Source organism: Monodon monoceros, unplaced genomic scaffold (genome assembly GCF_005190385.1).
Source record: "Monodon monoceros isolate NGI ecotype Baffin Bay Population unplaced genomic scaffold, NGI_Narwhal_1 Super_Scaffold_16, whole genome shotgun sequence".
NCBI classification, from domain to species: Eukaryota; Metazoa; Chordata; class Mammalia; order Artiodactyla; family Monodontidae; genus Monodon; species Monodon monoceros.
Genome location: NW_021703772.1, coordinates 32765689 through 32784761, shown reverse-complemented (window position 1 = coordinate 32784761; position 19073 = coordinate 32765689). Strand labels below are relative to the sequence as shown.

At 34.2% G+C, this 19073-nt stretch overlaps 1 protein-coding gene across 5 annotated transcripts in view; it reads left to right on the top strand.

Moving 5' to 3' along the window:
* The window catches only part of CARF (calcium responsive transcription factor), a 98650-nt gene that overhangs the window by 36561 nt on the left and 43016 nt on the right, over positions 1-19073 (top strand). For all 5 annotated transcript variants that reach the window (XM_029224566.1, XM_029224567.1, XM_029224565.1 and 2 more), the window contains 7 exons: positions 3392-3512; positions 5930-6073; positions 7762-7995; positions 9663-9825; positions 10795-10858; positions 16217-16347; positions 16735-17104. In XM_029224566.1, the coding sequence (XP_029080399.1) occupies positions 3392-3512; positions 5930-6073; positions 7762-7995; positions 9663-9825; positions 10795-10858; positions 16217-16347; positions 16735-17104 (1227 nt within the window). The remainder of the gene's footprint in view (positions 1-3391; positions 3513-5929; positions 6074-7761; positions 7996-9662; positions 9826-10794; positions 10859-16216; positions 16348-16734; positions 17105-19073) is intronic.

Here is a 19073-nt window from a genome sequence, read left to right as displayed (position 1 = left end):
TTTACTAGAGTGTGTGCATTAAAGTGGAATTACTTTACAAGATTATCTCAAGTTGCTCTCTAAGGTGGTGTTCAGGTCCAAAATCTCTAAACTTTTTTTTCCCAAATGTATTTCAGAATTCTGTATTTTTGGACTATAATATGGTAATATTACAGAATACTCCTAGCAAGTATTCCATAGACAATATCACATAATCAAACACAGTAATTCATTATGCATAGCCACACTAAAAGGAATAAAGACTATAAATAGCCTCATAAAGTTCAGGTCAGGTTTTGCAGCCAAATGTATTCCAAAAATTTTTGTTTTCCATGCTTTTTAAATATGAGAATCATACATGAGGGATTGACAACCTGTATCAATTTTTAGTCCTTTGAGCAATGTATGAAAATTTCCCTTTCCCACATTCATTCTGTGATTTGACATTGTCAGATTTTAAAAAATCTTTATGCTATGGGAATTTTCATATGCATATCAAAGTAGAGGTAATAATGTATGAAATCTCATAACTCCGTGTATGCATCATCCAGCTTCAACAAGTATCAGCATGTGGTCAATCTTGTGTCATTTATACCCCTACCCACTTCTTCAGGAAATTCCAGATATCATTTCATCTATAATTACTAAAGATGATTTTACAGGAAATTCCAGATATTGTTTCATCAATAATTACTAAAAGTATATAAGGTATTTAAGGTATTAAAGTATATATCTGAAATATAAGGATATCCCATTATCCCACTTTAAAAAATTAACAGTCATTTCTTTTTTTTTTTTACTGTTCTAATTTTTAATTTTTTGGCCACGCTGCATGGCATGTGGAATCTTAGTTCCCCAACGCCCCCTGCAGTGGAAGCGTGGAATCTTAACCACTGGACCACCAAAGAAGTCCGAACAGTAATTTCCTAATATCATAAGTTGTTCATTGTTCACATTTCTCCACTTACCATAATTCTTTTTGCAGAGGTTTGTATAAATTCACATGCAAACCAAGTTTATGGATCAAATTTGGTTAAGTTACCAAGTTTATGGATCAAATTTGGTTAAGTTTCTTCTCATCTAAAAACTTCTCTCCTCTTTTCTCCCAGGTAGTTTGTCCTGTACACTTTGCCATATTCAGGATTTTGCTGATTCTATCTCTGGTGTTTTTTAACATGTTCTTTTATCTCCTGTATTTCCTGTAATTTGTTAGATGTATGAGTTTGATTAAATGAAGATTTAATCTTGATTAAAGTATTTTGCGAGAATACTTCGTAGGTGTGCTGTGTACTTCTTATCACTACCTATGTAGCATTTTTAACTGTAAGATTGATCAGTGGATTCAGTTGTTTTAGAGTATTGTCAAATTTTTTATGTTTACCAATTTGAAGAGTGTGAGAGAGTATCTTACTATTGTTTTATTTTTTTAAATTAATTAATTTTTGGCTGTGTTGAGTCTTCGTTGCTGCACATGGGCTTTCTGTAGTTGCGGCGAGTGGGGGCTACTCTTCATTGCGGTGTGTGGGCTTCTCATTGTGGTGGCTTCTCTTGTTGCGGAGCACGGGCTCTAGGCGTGTGGGCTTCAGTAGTTGTGGCAACGCGGGCTCAGTAGTTATGGCTCGCGGGCTCTAGAATGCAGGCTCAGTAGTTGTGGCGCACGGGCTTAGTTGCTCCGCGGCATGTGGGATCTTCCCGGACCAGGACTCAAACCCATGTCTCCTGCATTGGCAGGGGGACTCTTAACCAGTGTGCCACCAGTGAAGTCCTTAGTATTGTTTCAATTTGCACTTCCCTGTTTACTAGTGAAGTTGAGCGTCTTTTTATTGTTTATTTAATATCCTTTTGTTTCCTTTCTGAATTGCCTATTCATAGTCTTTGCCCATTTTTCTGTTTGGTAGTTAGTTTTTATTTTTAAATTATTTATGGTTCTTTATATTCTGCATATTAATTCTTTGTTTTATGTATTATAAAATATTGTTTCTCAAACTGTGATTTTCCTCTTACCATCATTTAGAAGAAGTTAGTTATCAGCCTTATCAACACTTTTATTCATGATTGGTGTTTTTCAGGGTTTTTAAATATATATATTTATTTATTTATTTGGCTGCATTGGGTCTTAGTTGTGGCACGCAGGATCTTGCGGCACGCGGGCTCTTCGTTGTGGCACGTGGGCTTCTCTCTAGTTGTGCTGTGCAGGCTCTAGAGCATGTAGGCTCAGTGGTTGTGGCTTGTGGGCACTCTGGTTGTGACATGTGGGCTCTAGAGCACATGGGCTCTGTCGTTGCTTGCCCTGCGACATGTGGGATCTTAGTTCCCCGACCAGTGATCGAATCTGTGTCCTCTGCATTGGAAAGTGGATTCTATCACTGGGCCATCAGCGAAGTCCCTGGGGTTTTGGGTTTTATATTTGAAAAGTTTGCTGTACCCTACATAGATTAGGATATCCAACTTAAAATCCTAGATTGTATAGTTTTCACATCTGCTTATTTGTGTTATCTATGGTACTGTAACAAATTACCCCAAATGTGGTGGTTGAAAACAACAAACATTTATTGTCTCACAGTTTCTATGGGTCAGGAATCCAAGAGCAGCTTAACAAGGTGGTTCTGCCCCAGGTTCTCTCACAAGACTGCAGTTAAGATGTTGGCTGGATCTGCTGTCATCTCAGGACTTGACTGGGGGAGGATCTGCTTCCACGCTCACTCATGTGGCTGTTGGCAGGCCTTATTCCTTGCCAGGTGGGCCTCTTCACAGAGCTGTCTCACCACATGATATCTGATTTCACCAGGAGAGAGCAATCCAAGCAAGAGCAAGAAAGTACCCAAGATGGAAGTCACAGTCTTTTTATAACCTAATATCAAAAATAACATCCTGTCACTTCTGCCATGTTCAGTAGAAGTAAGTTAGTAAGTCTAGCTCATGCTCAAGGGGAGGGGATTACCAAGGACATGAGTACTAAGAGGCAGAGATCATTGGGAGCCATCTTAGAGGCTGGTAATAACATTATTCTAACAGCTCAAATAGAAATAAGGAAATAAGGAATTATAAAAGGAAATAAAATTTTAAATGATATTAATATTTACTAACAAATGTAGCATTTGCTAATTTCTACTTATACAGTAGTAAATTTTATTATTAAAAACCATACATATGTAAATACCAGTTGACAGTCAGTAAATGTGGTATTTGCTAATTTCCTTATCATAATGCGGTACATTTGGTAGCTATTACAATAAACTTTTAAATTTATGTGTTTGTACATCTTAGTAAGTCTTACTGATGTTTTCTTTCCTTAAGGTTGTAAAATTGGAAGTATAGATTTTGTCATTGCCACCTCCAAGTTATTTTTAATCTAGTGTCCAGAACAGATGGATACTTGAATTAAATATCAATAGTTGGTTTTGGCCCACAGGGAGTAGAGCTGTGGTAATGGAGTGTCAGTATGGGCCAAGAAGAAAAGGTTTCCAGTTAAAAAAAATCAGTGAGCAGGAAAGCAGGTCTTGTCAGCTCTACAAAGCTACTTGTCCAGCCCGGTAAGCTTTATTTTCTTTTATTTCTTTTTTATTAAGTACTTTTTTTTGGATAGCTAATATGCACATTTTTATTAAGTTTAAGCAGTGCCAAAAGCATACAGTGAAATGTTTCCTCTTACCCCTGCTTCCTATGTCCCACTTTAAGGCAACAACTCTTACCAGTTTCTTGAGTAACCTTGCAAAGATATTCTGTGTATATGCATATAGGTATATACTCTACTGTCATAAATGTTGAAGATCTCAGTAAAGATTATTAATATTTTCTTTCCTTAAATTTGGGTAGTAGCATACCTTCTTTCCGGCTATGAATTCACATTGATACATTTCCATTCTGAATGCCTATTGTAGTTATTTGCTGCACAGCTATTATGCTTCATACTAGTGTGAATGTAGAGATATATACTACTCTACATTTAAAAAAAATTTTTATTGAAGTATAGTTGATTTACAATGTTGTGTTAATTTCTGCTGTACAGCAAAGTGATTCAGTTATACGTATAAATATTCTCCTTCATATTCTTTTCCATTATGGTTTATCACAGGATATTGATATAGTTCCCTGTGCTATACAGTAGGACCTTGTTTTACTCTATTTTTTTTCATTCTCAGTATATCTCAAAGTTGGCTCCATGTCTATATTTAAATGAACCGATTACTTCTTTTTATTGATTGATCAACTGATTTTAAAAAGTGAGATAAAATTGACATATAAATTATGTTATTTTCATGCTTCCTTCTTTTTAATAGGTATATAATATTTCATTTATAGATGAATTATCATTTACTTAATTAGTCCTCCAACAATGGACATGTAGGCTCTGGAAAATATTCTTTATTATTATATACAAAGCTTCAGCTAATAACATTGTACCTATTTGTACACTTGTGTAAGTATATTGATGGAATAAATTCCTTGAAATGAAATTGCTAGGGCAAGTGTTGTATTCTTTTTAAATGTTGACAGGTGTTGCAGAGTTGCTTTGTAGAGTGATTTTACCAATTATATTCATACCAGCAATGTAGAAGACCAGCAGAGTACGTTTTAGGTAGAATAGGACTACTGAGTAGTCATTGCTGTGGCTGAGAATGAAAAATGTTCACCAATAAAAGATTTTTGTAATGTTCTTTACTAATATTCTTTTTTCACACATTGAAAGTGTTTTAAATCATAAGATAAAATTTTTAAATAACACGTAAATGTTGGATTTAGTTGAGCTTTGAAACATTTTATTTTAGCATTACATCTCATATCACAAACCCCAGCGTTCTCAAGAAGTTTTTAAAGCCAGTTAAGAAGACTTTTCATGTTTAATCTGATAATGATAACTTTAGACAATATTTAAACCTGACCATTAAACAAAACTTTGCTTTTAAATATAAGCAGTGTAGACCATTAAACAAAACATTGCTTTTAAATATGAGCAATGTAGAACTTTAGATATAACTTGGGAGAAAATCTATACGTGAAGAGATAATTTTATTCTCTATCATTCTATAAGTACTTTTGGAGTATCTGCTCTGTGCCCAGCAACAACATTGGGTGCCTTGGGAAGGAGGGGAGACTAAAAGAGGTATATGATTTTACTTAATCATGGGAAACTTAAAATATTGTTGGGGTAGATCAGGAAGCAACAAACTATAAGAGAACATAATAGTATTGTATATAATGTTAAATGTGTGGATTAGCTAACTGTCTTCAGAGAAGGAATATATCCTAGCAAACTCATTAACAGGAAAGAAAATGGAACTTAACCTGGATACTGAAGTTTAGATTGAATTTGATAGGTAGAGAATTTGAAGGAAGATATGGTAGGGTACGAGAATAATATAAAGAAAGATATAGCATGATTGTGTATTTGGTATCAGAGGAGGAAGGAACATTGAGATGATAAACTTCACAGGAAAAGCAATTTTATATTTGAAGTGATGAAAAGATGGGTAAATAAATTAGAATCATATAGAATGCCTTGAATGCTAAGAAATTTGTGCTTGATTAAAGAACAGATAGATTCTTCAACAGAGAAGTACAAATGCAAAGAATTATTGTGGCATTGATATATCTAGTGGATTTAAGAAATGGAAGACTGGAGGCCTAGAGGCTCCAGAAGGCAGGTAGTAAGGTAATCCAGGTGTGAGGTGTTTACAGCTTCAGGGAGAATGGAGAAGAGACAGATCCAGGAAAAAAAAAGTTAATATTCATAATATTTAGACATTTTTACTAAAGTAATGATTATTAACTTGCTGAGTATTATACACTGAAAATATGGCATATCTTTCACATAATTATCTGAATGCTTTCTAGATTAATCGAATTTTCTCTAAACTCTGCTAAACTTATGCTAAAGTAAACTTGTGGTTGATAAGTTAGTCTTGAGGTATAGTATAATGAAAACAATTCTTCTTTTTCTTATAAAAAGGATTTACATTAAAAAGGTACAGAAATTTCCTGAATATAGAGTTCCTACAGACCCCAAAATTGACAGGAAAATAATCCGAATGGAGCAGGAAAAAGCCTTTAACATGCTAAAGAAGAACTTGGTAGATGCTGGTGGTGTTCTTAGGTATGACATTTATATTGTTCTTTTATTTTACAAATTACTTCGCTCCATTTGGAAGAATTCTGTAATAAGAGAAATTATTATGTTTTCCAATTATTTCATTAAGAAATGGTTTTTATAAGGTAGATAGATGTCTTATTAGTTGCTCCCTAGGTATTAAAATGATTTACCACTGTATAAGCAATTGAGTTTATCGTCCAAATGTGAATAATTTTAACCAAAGAATTCTTTATACCATGTGGAAGTTTTTTCCCCAAATGATAAATACATATTTAGCAACACATTTTATTATATATTTAGTACGTTTTTTCAGATACTTATTAGGAACTGAACTTGCAGTCACCTACATATATTTTTTAAACCCATCTTTGATTACTTATGGCAGCCAGATATGAATTCTAAGCCCTATATAAAATTCCATTTTATATCTTTTATGCTTCAGGTTTTAAATAAGAAATATTTAATATTTAAATATTTAAATATTTCTTATTTAAAGAAATAAGCTTTCTTTCTTACTTTCCTTTATGTGCTGGTCCAGGTGAAGAATTTATAAGGGGGTTAAGTGTATGGAATACAGTTTTTGTATGATCTTTAGAAAAAGTTTCAGATATATGAAAAATAAATACAGTCAATAATTAGACTCTTCAGTTTGGAGAACATTTTGTATAATTTTTAGGTAGGCTCCGTTTCATGCAATATCAGGCAGTGCAAGCATTTTGTATAAAGATATTTATTAAAACTGTATCCTATCAGATCAGTTCATTTTCCTAGAATCTGTTTTACTGCATGGCTGTAAGAAATCTGTGTTCACCTTTTAGTTAATTCTCTTGCTCATTGGGGCAAAAGGAGCTGGAGTGCTATGGGGGCAGTATGTTGAGTTCCTGTCTGAGAAGATTCCCTCACGTAGCTCGATCTTCGTAGGCACTAAATTATATCCACTCTTTGGTTAGGAGGATTATACGTACAACACAGAAGTTGTAATTTGGGAACAAAATGGTAGAAGAATGGGAAAATACACAATTCAAAAGATGATTTTAAAATCTCATTATTTTGAGGTAAAGTTTACTTAATATGAAATTTTAAATACCATTTTCATGTATACCTAAATCTTGCACCCTCCTTAACTTTAAGGACATAGTAAAAGTCTATAAAGGTTTATAAAGATTTTTATTTAATTGGGTATAAAGCCAATCTTAGAAGAGTTAAGACAGAACATTTTAACTTTTATTTATATTTATTTAATTTACTTAAAAATTTTAAATTTATTTAATATATAATCATATAATTTTTCTTAAACGATGATTCCTTCTCCTGATGAGTATTAACATAAGTAACTATGATGTTGCTTTTTTTTTTTTTTTTTAATTTATTTATTTTTGGCTGTGTTGGGTCTTCGTTTCTGTGCGAGGGCTTTCTCTAGTTGCGGCAAGCGGGGGCCACTCTTCATCGCGGCGCGTGGGCCTCTCACTATCACGGCCTCTCTTGTTGCGGAGCACAGGCTCCAGATGCGCAGGCTGAGTAGTTGTGGCTCACGGGCCTAGTTGCTCCACGGCATGTGGGATCTTCCCAGACCAGGGCTCGAACCCGTGTCCCCTGCATTGGCAGGCAGATTCTCAACCACTACACCACCAGGGAAGCCCTGATTCTTGCCTTTGTCTAGTAATATAATTTTAAATATTTTTTCTTGTCAGGTGGTATGTACAGTTACCTACTCAGCAAGCTCATCAGTATCACGAATTAGAGACTCCCTGCCTCCCTTTATCACCTTCCCCTTTTCCTATGTCTTCTCTTGAAGAAGAGGAAACTGCAGTTAGAGATGAGAACTGTACATTACCCTCACGTCTGCATCCTCAAGTAGCACATAAAATTCAAGAACTGGTATCACAGGGAATACAACAAGTGTATGCAGTAAGGAAACAGCTAAGGTACTGTAGAAACAAATTGTTCTTTTTCATTTCTGTTTGTTGGTTTAAATAATACACTTAATATTATAGACATTTTCCAGGATATAGGCTATCAGAGTAGATAAGGAATATAGTTTATTAATTTATTAAAATAATCTTATTTATGAACTGATCATTTTTCTGCAGATGCTTGGCAAGCCATAAGTAATGATTCAAATTACTCATTTGAGATATTCCATATTCAGATTTGGCAAATTGGACTATTTCTAAATGATATATACATTGAATTATGTACTAAATACCTTTACAGAAAAAAAATTTGTAGAAAAGATTTTAAAACGTGGGCCAAGATACTTGTTTTATCCTGTTTGAAATACAATTAAATTTTATTACAACGGAAGAATGTGGATAGTTTTTTTGTTTAATGAAATTTTATAGATAGTACTCTGGTCTAATTTTATTGATACTCAGGATATAATAATAATTATTATGTGGCACTTAGTATGTATGTGCCAGCTATTGTGCTAGGCACTTATAGGTATGATCTCATTTATTCTTATGACTCATGAAGTTTGTGTATTTATCCTCATTCTGCAGATGAGGAAATGGAGACTCAGGGTGGTTAAAGATACACAGGCAGAACTGAAATCTAGGTCTGACTACAGCCTGTGCTCTCCAGCATGATTTCTGCTACTTAACTGACCTTATTCCTTCTGGTTATTGTGTAGTCTGATCTGAACAACACAATGAGTATTTCCCAGGATTATTTCTTAATTAATACATGACTTTTCTATTTAGCAGCTTTCTTAGACATTTTATGTTTATTTCCATTGGGGCATTCTTAGAACAGAGCCAAAGTTTGGTAAGCCATCCACTATTTTACTAAACCTATATTGTAAAAACAGAGGTATAATACAGCTCTTCAATGTGGTCTACTGAATGTAATGCACAAAGAATATATATATTGAATTTTATCATTTCTTTTATATCTTTATTTTTTATAACCATCGTATGGCAATGCTGCCTTTTATTTCTATCTTCTCATTTGTCTACTTGTAAAATTTGAGCAGACGTATTTCATATATTAATTGATGACTTTTGAAAGCAATGAAACATGATGTTTATATGTATAACTTTGGTATAGGCCCAGTCTCTCTTACTTACTAGCTAGGTGTATAACTTTGGGAAAATGATTGGATTGGCCAAAAAGTTCATTCGGATTTTTTCCTAACAGCTTACGAAAACCCAAACGAACTTTTTGGCCAAAGCAATACTTAGCTTCTGTAGCCCTCAGTTCTCTCATCTGTAAAGTGGGAATGATAATTATACCTACCTCACAGGATTATAGTGTGGGTTAAAGGAGATACTAGATGTGAAGTGTTCAGTGCAGTGCCTGGCATTCAAAAACATATTATATTTAAATTGAAAATAGTGATTTCGTTAAATTCATAAAAATATCAAAGCTCATTCTAAGATATATAGGTGTTTAACCAATGAAAATATTACATTTCTTTAATCTGCATGAATTCCATGACTTAATGTATGGGAAAAAAGTGGAAAAATATAAATTACTTATAAAGCTGTAAACCATACTTAGAAGTTTATACTAAAAGAGAACTCTTTGTCATTTGAGCTGAATTAGATTGCTAGATTGTTTATGTTTTTATTCTGTTTTATATTCTCCATAGAAAATTTGTGGAAAGGGAACTGTTCAAACCTGATGAGGTACCTGAAAGACATAATTTATCCTTTTTTCCAACTGTAAATGATATAAAAAATCACATCCATGAGGTACAGAAATCCTTGAGAAATGGAGATAATGTATATAACTCAGAGATTATTCCAGCAACGGTATGATTACAACTGTAATTCCTTGTTTTATTACAACAATCTTTCTCAGCTGATGCATGATTGCTATTAGGCCATAAAAGTAACTGTGATATAAGGAAAAACGATAGTATCTTTTTCTCAAAATGTGAACACTATGAACTCTCAGATAATGATTTGACTAAAATATTTTTTATTACTCTCACAAGAAGAAATATCAGCGAATTTCCAACCCTGACTATAATAACAATAGTAATCTTCACTTAAAAATCAACACATATTATCTCTGTAAAAAGTGTATCTTATTCATTTAACAGATATTTATTGAGTACATACTGTGTATATCTCCACCTCTTTTTAAAATTTCAATAGAAGCAAGTTTAAATAGAATAGTTCAGAGTTGAATACACAAAGTGATGATGTTGGTTCTATATGCCGTCTATGGATATAAAGTTTACCTCACACTGTGATACTGTAGCTTTCTCCAGAAAAGTGGCCATTTCTATGAAAATTTTGCCTAATCTGAAGAGATTAATGTAGTTACCCAGGAACTGCTAATTGTAATACAAGCAGTGATTTTGGCATTAAAATCTCAAGTAGCAGTATTCTTTTCTCTATACATTTTTACTCTCTAAATTCAGTAACTGAATAGATTGAGACTTTTTTAAGCTAGAGCTACTATTCTTTTCTGTCCAAAACTCTTAGTTATTCACTATCCAAAATTCAGGAACTAAAACAGATTTGGTTAGCAGTAGTCTTTGCCATCTACACTTGCTATCCAAATTCTTGCTATCTGACCTTAGGAAGCTAATTTATTTGCATAGTTAAATATACTTAATACTTTGAGAATGTGAACAAATAAAGAGAGTAATTACAGAATAAAGCACATTTATACTATGACTGAATAAGATATGACAGTTGCATTGCTGTTTTAAAATAGTTTTCAAAATAAATGCTTTGTTCTTTTTACTGAAGTAAATGTTCCCATTTCAGCTTCAATGGACTACAGATAGTGGGAATATTCTCAGAGAGACTGTGACAGTTACACTTGCAGAAGGTAGGTTATCTTGAATACTTTTAAGATATAAAATCAAACAGTGTTAAAATTGGAAGACATTTAAGATGTTATCTAATTTATCTCGTCTAATTTATGGATAAGGAAACCATGTCCCAAAGAGGCAAGAGCAACTATGTTAGGATTTATCAAAATACTTCCAGCTATTTAAATTTCCTTCTATATAATCAGCTTTCCTTTTTTTTGGTATGGTTTTTTTTGTATGGTTTGTTTTTTCTCATATGTTCTTACTCCTTTGCTCTCTCAATATTCCAAGCTTATTTCAACCCTTTTGTTCTCTCTTCTAGAAATGTCTTTGTCTAGGAATGTCTCTTCTAGAAATGTCTTTTCTCCTCTTCTGTATGGCGAACTCCTCTCATTACTCACATAGCAATCTCTTTGGCTTTAAATGCTCTCTTAACTTCACCCCCTATGTACAGATGGATATTCACTCTTTTGTATTTATCTCTGCATTTAACATGGTATCCTTTGTTTATGCATATGTATCTTTCATTATGATTTGAGAATCATATTTTATTCAAATTAATATACCTAGTTCTTAGCATAATGGCTTCTAAAAAGTTAACACCTAAATAGATGCTTTAGAATAAATTAATAATTATATACAGTACAATTTTTTTTTAATCTTTGGCTTATTAACCTTTAAGAGTCACTTTGCCTATAAAATAACTCACAAATGCAGATGACATGATACTATACATAGAGAATCCTAAAGATGCTACCAGAAAACTACTAGAGCTAATCAATGAATTTGGTAAAGTAGCAGGATACAAAACTAATGCACAGATATCTCTGGCATTCCTATACACTAATGATGAAAAATCTGAAAGTGAAATTAAGAAAACACTCCCATTTACCATTGCAACAAAAAGAATAAAATATCTATGAATAAACCTACCTAAGGAGACAAAAGACCTGTATGCAGAAAATTAGGAGACACTGATGAAAGAGATTAAAGACGATACAAATAGATGGAGAGATATACCATGTTCTTGGATTGGAAGAATCAACATTGTGAAAATGACTCTACTACCCAAAGCAATCTACAGATTCAATGCAATCCCTATCAAACAACCACTGGCATTTTTCACAGAAATAGAACAAAAAATTTCACAATTTGTATGGAAACACAAAAGACCCCAAATATTCAAAGCAACAATGAGAATGAAAAACGGAGCTGGAGGAATCAGGCTCCCTGACTTCAGACTATACTACAAAGCTACAGTAATCAAGACAGTATAGTACTGGCACAAAAACAGAAAGATAGATCAATGGAACAGGATAGAAAGCCCAGAGATGAATCCACACACATATGGTCACCTTATCTTTGATAAAGGAGGCAGGAATGTACAGTAGAGAAAGGGCAGGCTCTTCAATAAGTGGTGCTGGGAAAATTGGACAGGTATATGTAAAAGTATGAGATTAGAACACTCCCTAACACCATAAACAAAAATAAACTCAAAATGGATTAAAGACCTAAATGTAAGGCCAGAAACTATCAAACTCTTAGAGGAAAACATAGGCAGAACACTCTGTGTCATAAATCACAGCAAGATCCTTTTTGACCCACCTCCTACAGAAATGGAAATAAAAACAAAAATAAACAATAGGGACCTAATGAAACTTAAAAGCTTTTGCACAGCAAAGGAAACCATAAACAGGACCAAAAGACAACCCTCAGAATGGGAGAAAATATTTGCAAATGAAGCAACTGACAAAGGATTCATCTCCAAAATATACAAGCAGCTCATGCAGCTCAATAACCAAAGAACAAACAACCCAATCCAAAAATGGGCAGAAGACCTAAATAGACATTTCTCCAAAGAAGATATACAGATTGCCAACAAACACATGAAAGAATGCTCAACATCATTAATCATTAGAGAAATGAAAATCAAAACTACAATGAGATATCAGCTCACACCGGTCAGAATGGCCATCATCAAAAAATCTAGAAACAATAAATGCTGGAAAGTGCGTGAAGAAAAGGGAACACTCTTGCACTGCTGGTGGGAATGTGAATTGGTACAGCCACTATTGAGAACAGTATGGAGGTTCCTTAAAAAACTACAACTAGAACTACCATAGGACCCAGCAATCCCACTACTGGGCATATACCCTGAGAAAACCATAATTCAAAAAGAGTCATGTACCAAAATGTTCATTGCAGCTCTATTTACAATAGCCAGGAGATGGAAGCAACCTAAATGTCCATCATCGCATGAATGGATAAAGAAGATGTGGTACATGTATACAATGGAATACTACTCAGCCGTAAAAAGAAACGAAATTGAGTTATTTGTAGTGAGGTGGATGGACCTAGAGTCTGTCATACAGAGTGAAGTAAGTCAGAAAGAGAAAAACAAATACCATATGCTAACACATATATATGGAATCTAAGGGAAAAAAGAAAAGTCATGAAGAACCTAGGGGTAAGATGGGAATAAAGACACAGACCTACTAGAGAATGGACTTGAGGATATGGGAAGGGGGAAGGGTAAGCTGTGACAAAGTGAGAGAGTGACATGGACATATATACACTACTAAACGTAAAATAGATAGCTAGTGGGAAGCAGCCGCATAGCACAGGGAGATCAGCTCGGTGCTTTGTGACCACCTAGAGGGGTGGGATAGGGAGGGTAGGAGGTAGGGAGACACAAGAGGGAAGAGATATGGCAACAGATGTATAGGTATAACTGATTCACTTTGTTATAAAGCAGAAAGTAACACACCATTGTAAAGCAGTTATACTCCAATAAAGGTGTTAAAAAAAAAGAATAGAATTTTTGGTAACTTACCTTTTAATATAAATAAGGAATTCCCTCCTCAGTTCCATTTTTTTAACATTTAATACGTAATGAATTAAAATCATAGTACCTTCACCAGTAACATAAAAAAAATAATTCACAAAGTCTTTAGAATTATTCATTTGTTCTGTGTATATTAACTCAGTGTGATAAATGCTGAGCCTAAAAAAAAAGTAAGTTTCTTGCTTCATTGAATTTAAAGTTTAGCAAGAGAAAAAGGCACTACAGTATATTCTAATGAATTACTCTTATGAATTGTGCCATGAGAGAATTGTGCCAAATTGTATGGGAATGGTGATAGTGACATGCAACTTAGTTTAAAAGTTACTTTCTCAAGTGTCCCTTCCCTATTCTCTAGACTGAGAACTGAAGAATGAATAGGAATTTGCCAATCAAAGGAATAGCATGTTTGAAGGCTGAGCAAGAAAGTGCTTGCTGTGTCCAAGGAACTTAAGAAAGCTAGTGTAAAGTATAGACAATGCTTAGAGATAAAACTGGTTAAACAAAACAGGTTTAGGAGGCCCTTTCAGCAGTCCAAGTGAAAGGTGATAGTGGTATAGATTACAGTTGGTGACATTTATACTAGAATTAGGCAGATTTAAGAGTTATTTAAAAAATTGAATTCAAAGGCCTTGGGTATTGATTGAATAGGTGTAGGAGGTAAAAGAGTGGGAATGATCTGGGATGACTCCTGAGTTTCTTCCATGAGCAACTGACTGACAGTGGCATTTACTGAGCTCAGCAATCCTGGCATAAGAGTTGGGTATTGGTAGCAGGGGAGAGAAAAAGATCCTGTGATTAAGTTTGGAAAAGCGTGAGTACCAATCATTTCAATGAGGTGGATTGGAAGGAACCCATATTGGCATAGCTGAAGAGTGAATGAGAGATGAGTAAAGAAGCAGAGACAGTGTGGACCGCTTCAAAAAGTTTGCTATGAAGTGGGTATGGGGTTGAGGGAAGGTATGTTAGGAAAGGAGAGACCTGAAGAGCTAGATGGAGATGAAGGTACTTGATAGGTTTGGTGATGGGAAGTTGAGTACATTTCTATCTGATAGCTTCTCTTTTCTCTTTAAGTAAGTGTTAAGAATGAGAAAAGATCACAGGAAGGGTGACCAAGATTTGAGGAAAATGGAGATTTAATATCATCCCTGATATAGAGTGAGAGAAACATTATAAGATTGTCATATACGTGAAGTTCCTATTGAGGCTGATGATCATGAATTGGTATTAGTAGTGACAGCGAATTTCTTCTTCGGTGACATTCAGCTTTACATGTATAGGCCCTGGAAGCCATTTTCATCCAGAATTAGGATTTTACCAGGGCGTTATGACCAAAGGACAGAGAGGAAAGGGAGTTTAAGGTATTTGCAAGAGAGTGACTAAAATTATAAGCCCAGGACTCTAAGCTGGATGGGGAGAAAATTTTATTAAGGAAGACAGTGATGGATCTGAAGAAAATTGAGGAATTAGTTAACTGGAGGTTCACATGAAGTTGAAGCAGAATTGTAGTAGAGTACCTGAGCAAAATCCCTGGAAGAATAGAGGTTGTGATCAGAGAATGGGATGTTTGAATTAGAGATTTTACATGTGGAATAATAGTCCCAGGTATAATCATAGTAGCGGGTAACTGCAGCATAGTGAGGTGGGACAGTTAGAAATGAAGCAGCCAAGAAAAGTGAGAGTACTGTTAATCCTTTGAGGAAAATTCTCTTATTATCCTGATTTTACACATGAGGAAACTGAAGTTTAGAAACTGAGTTAAATAGAATGTTGAAGGCTACAGAGAAAAGCCAGCACTTAAATCCATCCTTGTCTGACACCAGGACCATTTTTTAAAATTACTCGGTTACACGGGTGCGATATGCAGTATGGGAGCAATAAATAGTTGTTGATGATTGGTTTTAATTGGTTTTTGATTACCTTAAAGAGATGAATATATTTGGGTTAACATATAAGAATTACATGAGAAGGACTCAAATTCCCGAAGGACAATTACTTTAAAATTGAGATATTTAGAAAAGAAAAATTTTTACTCTTCTTCATTTATTCAAAAATGAGTTATTGAAAGAAATTTAGTACTATTATTATTGAAGACCTGCTTTATGCCAGGCATTGTCCTAGGCACTAGGGTTATCAAAGATGAGTTAAGTTTGGTGTTTGTAACTGAGATATTCAATAGGTGTTCCACATCTGGAGAAGCTTAGGTCCAGCATTATAGCATGAAAAAAATGGACTAGATTAGAACTACAGGTATAGAATCTTTTAAGGAAAAAAATAGCTTCTTACATCCCTTCCTAGATATACTGCATTAAAATTACTGGAGGTTGAATCTAGGAATTTATTTTTTAAAGTTTGGTGATTCTGATGATCTACCAGGTTCTGGAAATAGTAGACTAGATAACTTCTTAAAGTCCGTTTCAAACCTTTGACCTTATTTCCTATTCCATTTCTGATAGTAAGGATTGTAATAAAGTATATCCTAGAAGCCATAAAAATTACTTTGTTTTAATAGTTTATTTTTTATATAATTTAGGAAATTCACAAGGAGAAGCAATTTCCAGCAAAGTGGAAACAAATCAGACAAGGGGTTCTTTGTCTCCAGAGCCAGCGCACTTGCTCTCCTCACTTTCTTCATTTCAGCCAAAAATATTCACACAACTACAGGTAAGTATCCAGTGTAATAGCCAAATTTGGGGCCCTTATCGTTCTTCCTCAATCTTCCCTCTTTTCTTAGGGATTTAACAGAATTGTTATAGAATTATAAAGATGATCAAAGATGTTTTCATCATTAATTTTCTGACTTTTTTGTGTCTTGATTTAAGATGATAATTCAAACAATATGTTTTGGAAAAGTTTGAATTGACTATGCATGCGATAAAATTAGTTGTACTAGTTTTCCTTTGGTTGTTGTTTCTGTCCTCACTTAATATTTGTTATTAGCTATACTCTTAGCTTTTATTCCAATTTTGTGTCAAAAGAGTAATATATTTGATAAGAAAAACATACATAGTAAATTCAAACATTTTGATGTAACTCTTTTCGGTTCAAAAGGGTTTGCAGTTGCAACCAAGATTCACATCTTCTGATGGATCACCAGCTCTGATATCAGTAAATAATCACCCCTCCTCCAGTCCTTCAAGACTTCTGGATTCAGTAGGAAGTGCTGTAATGAATAATAATTCTCTGCTGCTTGGTCAAACTCATTGCCTTCAAACAGATACATGCCTAACCCAAAACAATAGTATTTCCTCTACCATGGGTAACCTTCCAGGACCCGATCAAAATCTGGTTGCAGTGGATCAGCTGGTGGAAGTTGGAGATGTTGAGGATACAGAGAATCTGGAAGGAAATGTTCATCGGATTCTGCTGGGAAATGTTCAGACCATTCCAATACAGATTATAGACAGCGACCCAGCTCTCAGTAAGTTAAAATCATATGATTTTATTTTTTTAACCTTTATGGACTATCATCACTATTACACTAGAGAGAAAAAAACTGTCATTTCTACTCAGTGGGTTTATAATATATTAATAAATAAAGTAAAACCAGGAGAAAAAGGGAAGAAATTTGGTGACCATGAGTTTAATAACTTTTAAACATTTTAATGTTTTTCTTTATCAAAATTATTCATTCCCTAATTACCTAGTTTTACATGGAAAATCTGTGGTGATGTGAAATCAGGAAGGTCATTTTTTTTTTTTTTTTAGGAAGATCATTTTTGAATGCATGAAAAAAAATTAGAGAAACTCTAAAAGGAAAACTATTTAGTGTAAAGGTTATTATGGAAAAATTGATACACACACACAAAGAAAAATGGGATGAAGTTGGCAGATGTAAAGGTTAAAAGGAGGATTTTGAATTATAGACTTAAATGTTGAGTTCTATAGAAATTGAAAGGGAACTAGTAAGACTTGGGGACTTGGTTTTAATCCAAGACTTTGTTGCCTTCACTTTGGAATGAACCCAGTCAACATAGTAATAAATTCTGTTAACTGCTACTTGACCTATGCCACTTCTTTTCACACAAATTGTTCTGGATTGGGCATTTTTGTGGGAAAAGATCTGCAGTTTGCTTTGAAGAACAAAAGTCTTCATAGAAATTATCCTTAGAACATACATTTTCCCCTCCATGTGTGAGATAGTGCCTTCCAGAAAAAAATCATTGGCTTTTAAATTTATAGGAAGCATACTTTTAAGAAAATTTCTCCAGAGGGCTGTGGCAGTTGTCTTTAGGAACTTTAGGAGAAGAGAGAGAAAAGGAATATACATGAACTAATCCTCACAACTACTCCATGAAATAGCTAGTAGTGTCCCCATTCTACAGATGAGGAGACCAAGACTCTGGGAGGTTAAGTAATTGCCTAAAAAATCACATCTAGTAAGTGACAGAGAGGGCATTTAAACCCGGACCTGTCTGCCTCCAAAACTTCTTCCAGTTCTAAGATCTCTCGTCCGTCCATTGTGCCAAGGTTTTCTGGGAGCTGTAATTCAGATTGCCTTAAAGGAGTCCCTCTTTGGATCTGAACTTGCATGATCTATCAAGTTAGATCATGATTTTAGGGACTACTTCACCTAAATATGAATTCTCAGGATCACTCAAATCCATCCTCTACTGGTTTTCTCGATATGGTGTAGGCTAAACTCTAACACACCTGTATGTGACAAGCATTAGGTGTGTTCAACACACTTTTCTGAGCAAGTATAGTCCCCTTGACCTTGGTTCCCCATAGCAACTGAAAAACTGATATTCCTGAGAAAGAGAAAGATTTTATCTTAGGTATCCCACCTGCCAGATCACAGTAGTGTTGCTGGTTTGCTACATTTACATTAATTTGGTCATAAGTACTTTGAAATCAGAATGGTAGTACATTCTGAAATGTTTCGCATAAGCAAACACATAGCTTGTGCAGCTAAGTCAGAGCTATCATTTAAGATGTTGCATATTTTTTCTGAAGTATTTAAGTAGTGTGGTTTCTTTAGGGAGACAACATTGAGTGAGTATGGAGACCATATGAGAATGGTAACACATCAGTGGATTTGTAGTATATGTTTGCTGTTTGTAAAAAAAAAATCATTTTCAAATAATGAGAGGCTTCCTGACTTTTAGTCACACATATTTTTAAAGACAGTTGAGTTTAAATATGAAATATTCCTCATAATTTTATCAAATTATGGACTGATTTTCGGTCAAAGAATCTTTTGAAGAGTGTAACTTTGCAGTTTTCTTGGTCTCTTTTTTTTTCCGTACTGAAGGAATTTAATATGAATGACCGTTAAGATGTCAGAAGCATTGAGTTCTCAAATACACCAACTGATTTTCTAAATTACTTGATTCTTTTTCCAAACTACTGTTGTTGTTTTTTTTGCCTTGCTTCTAAATTCATATAAT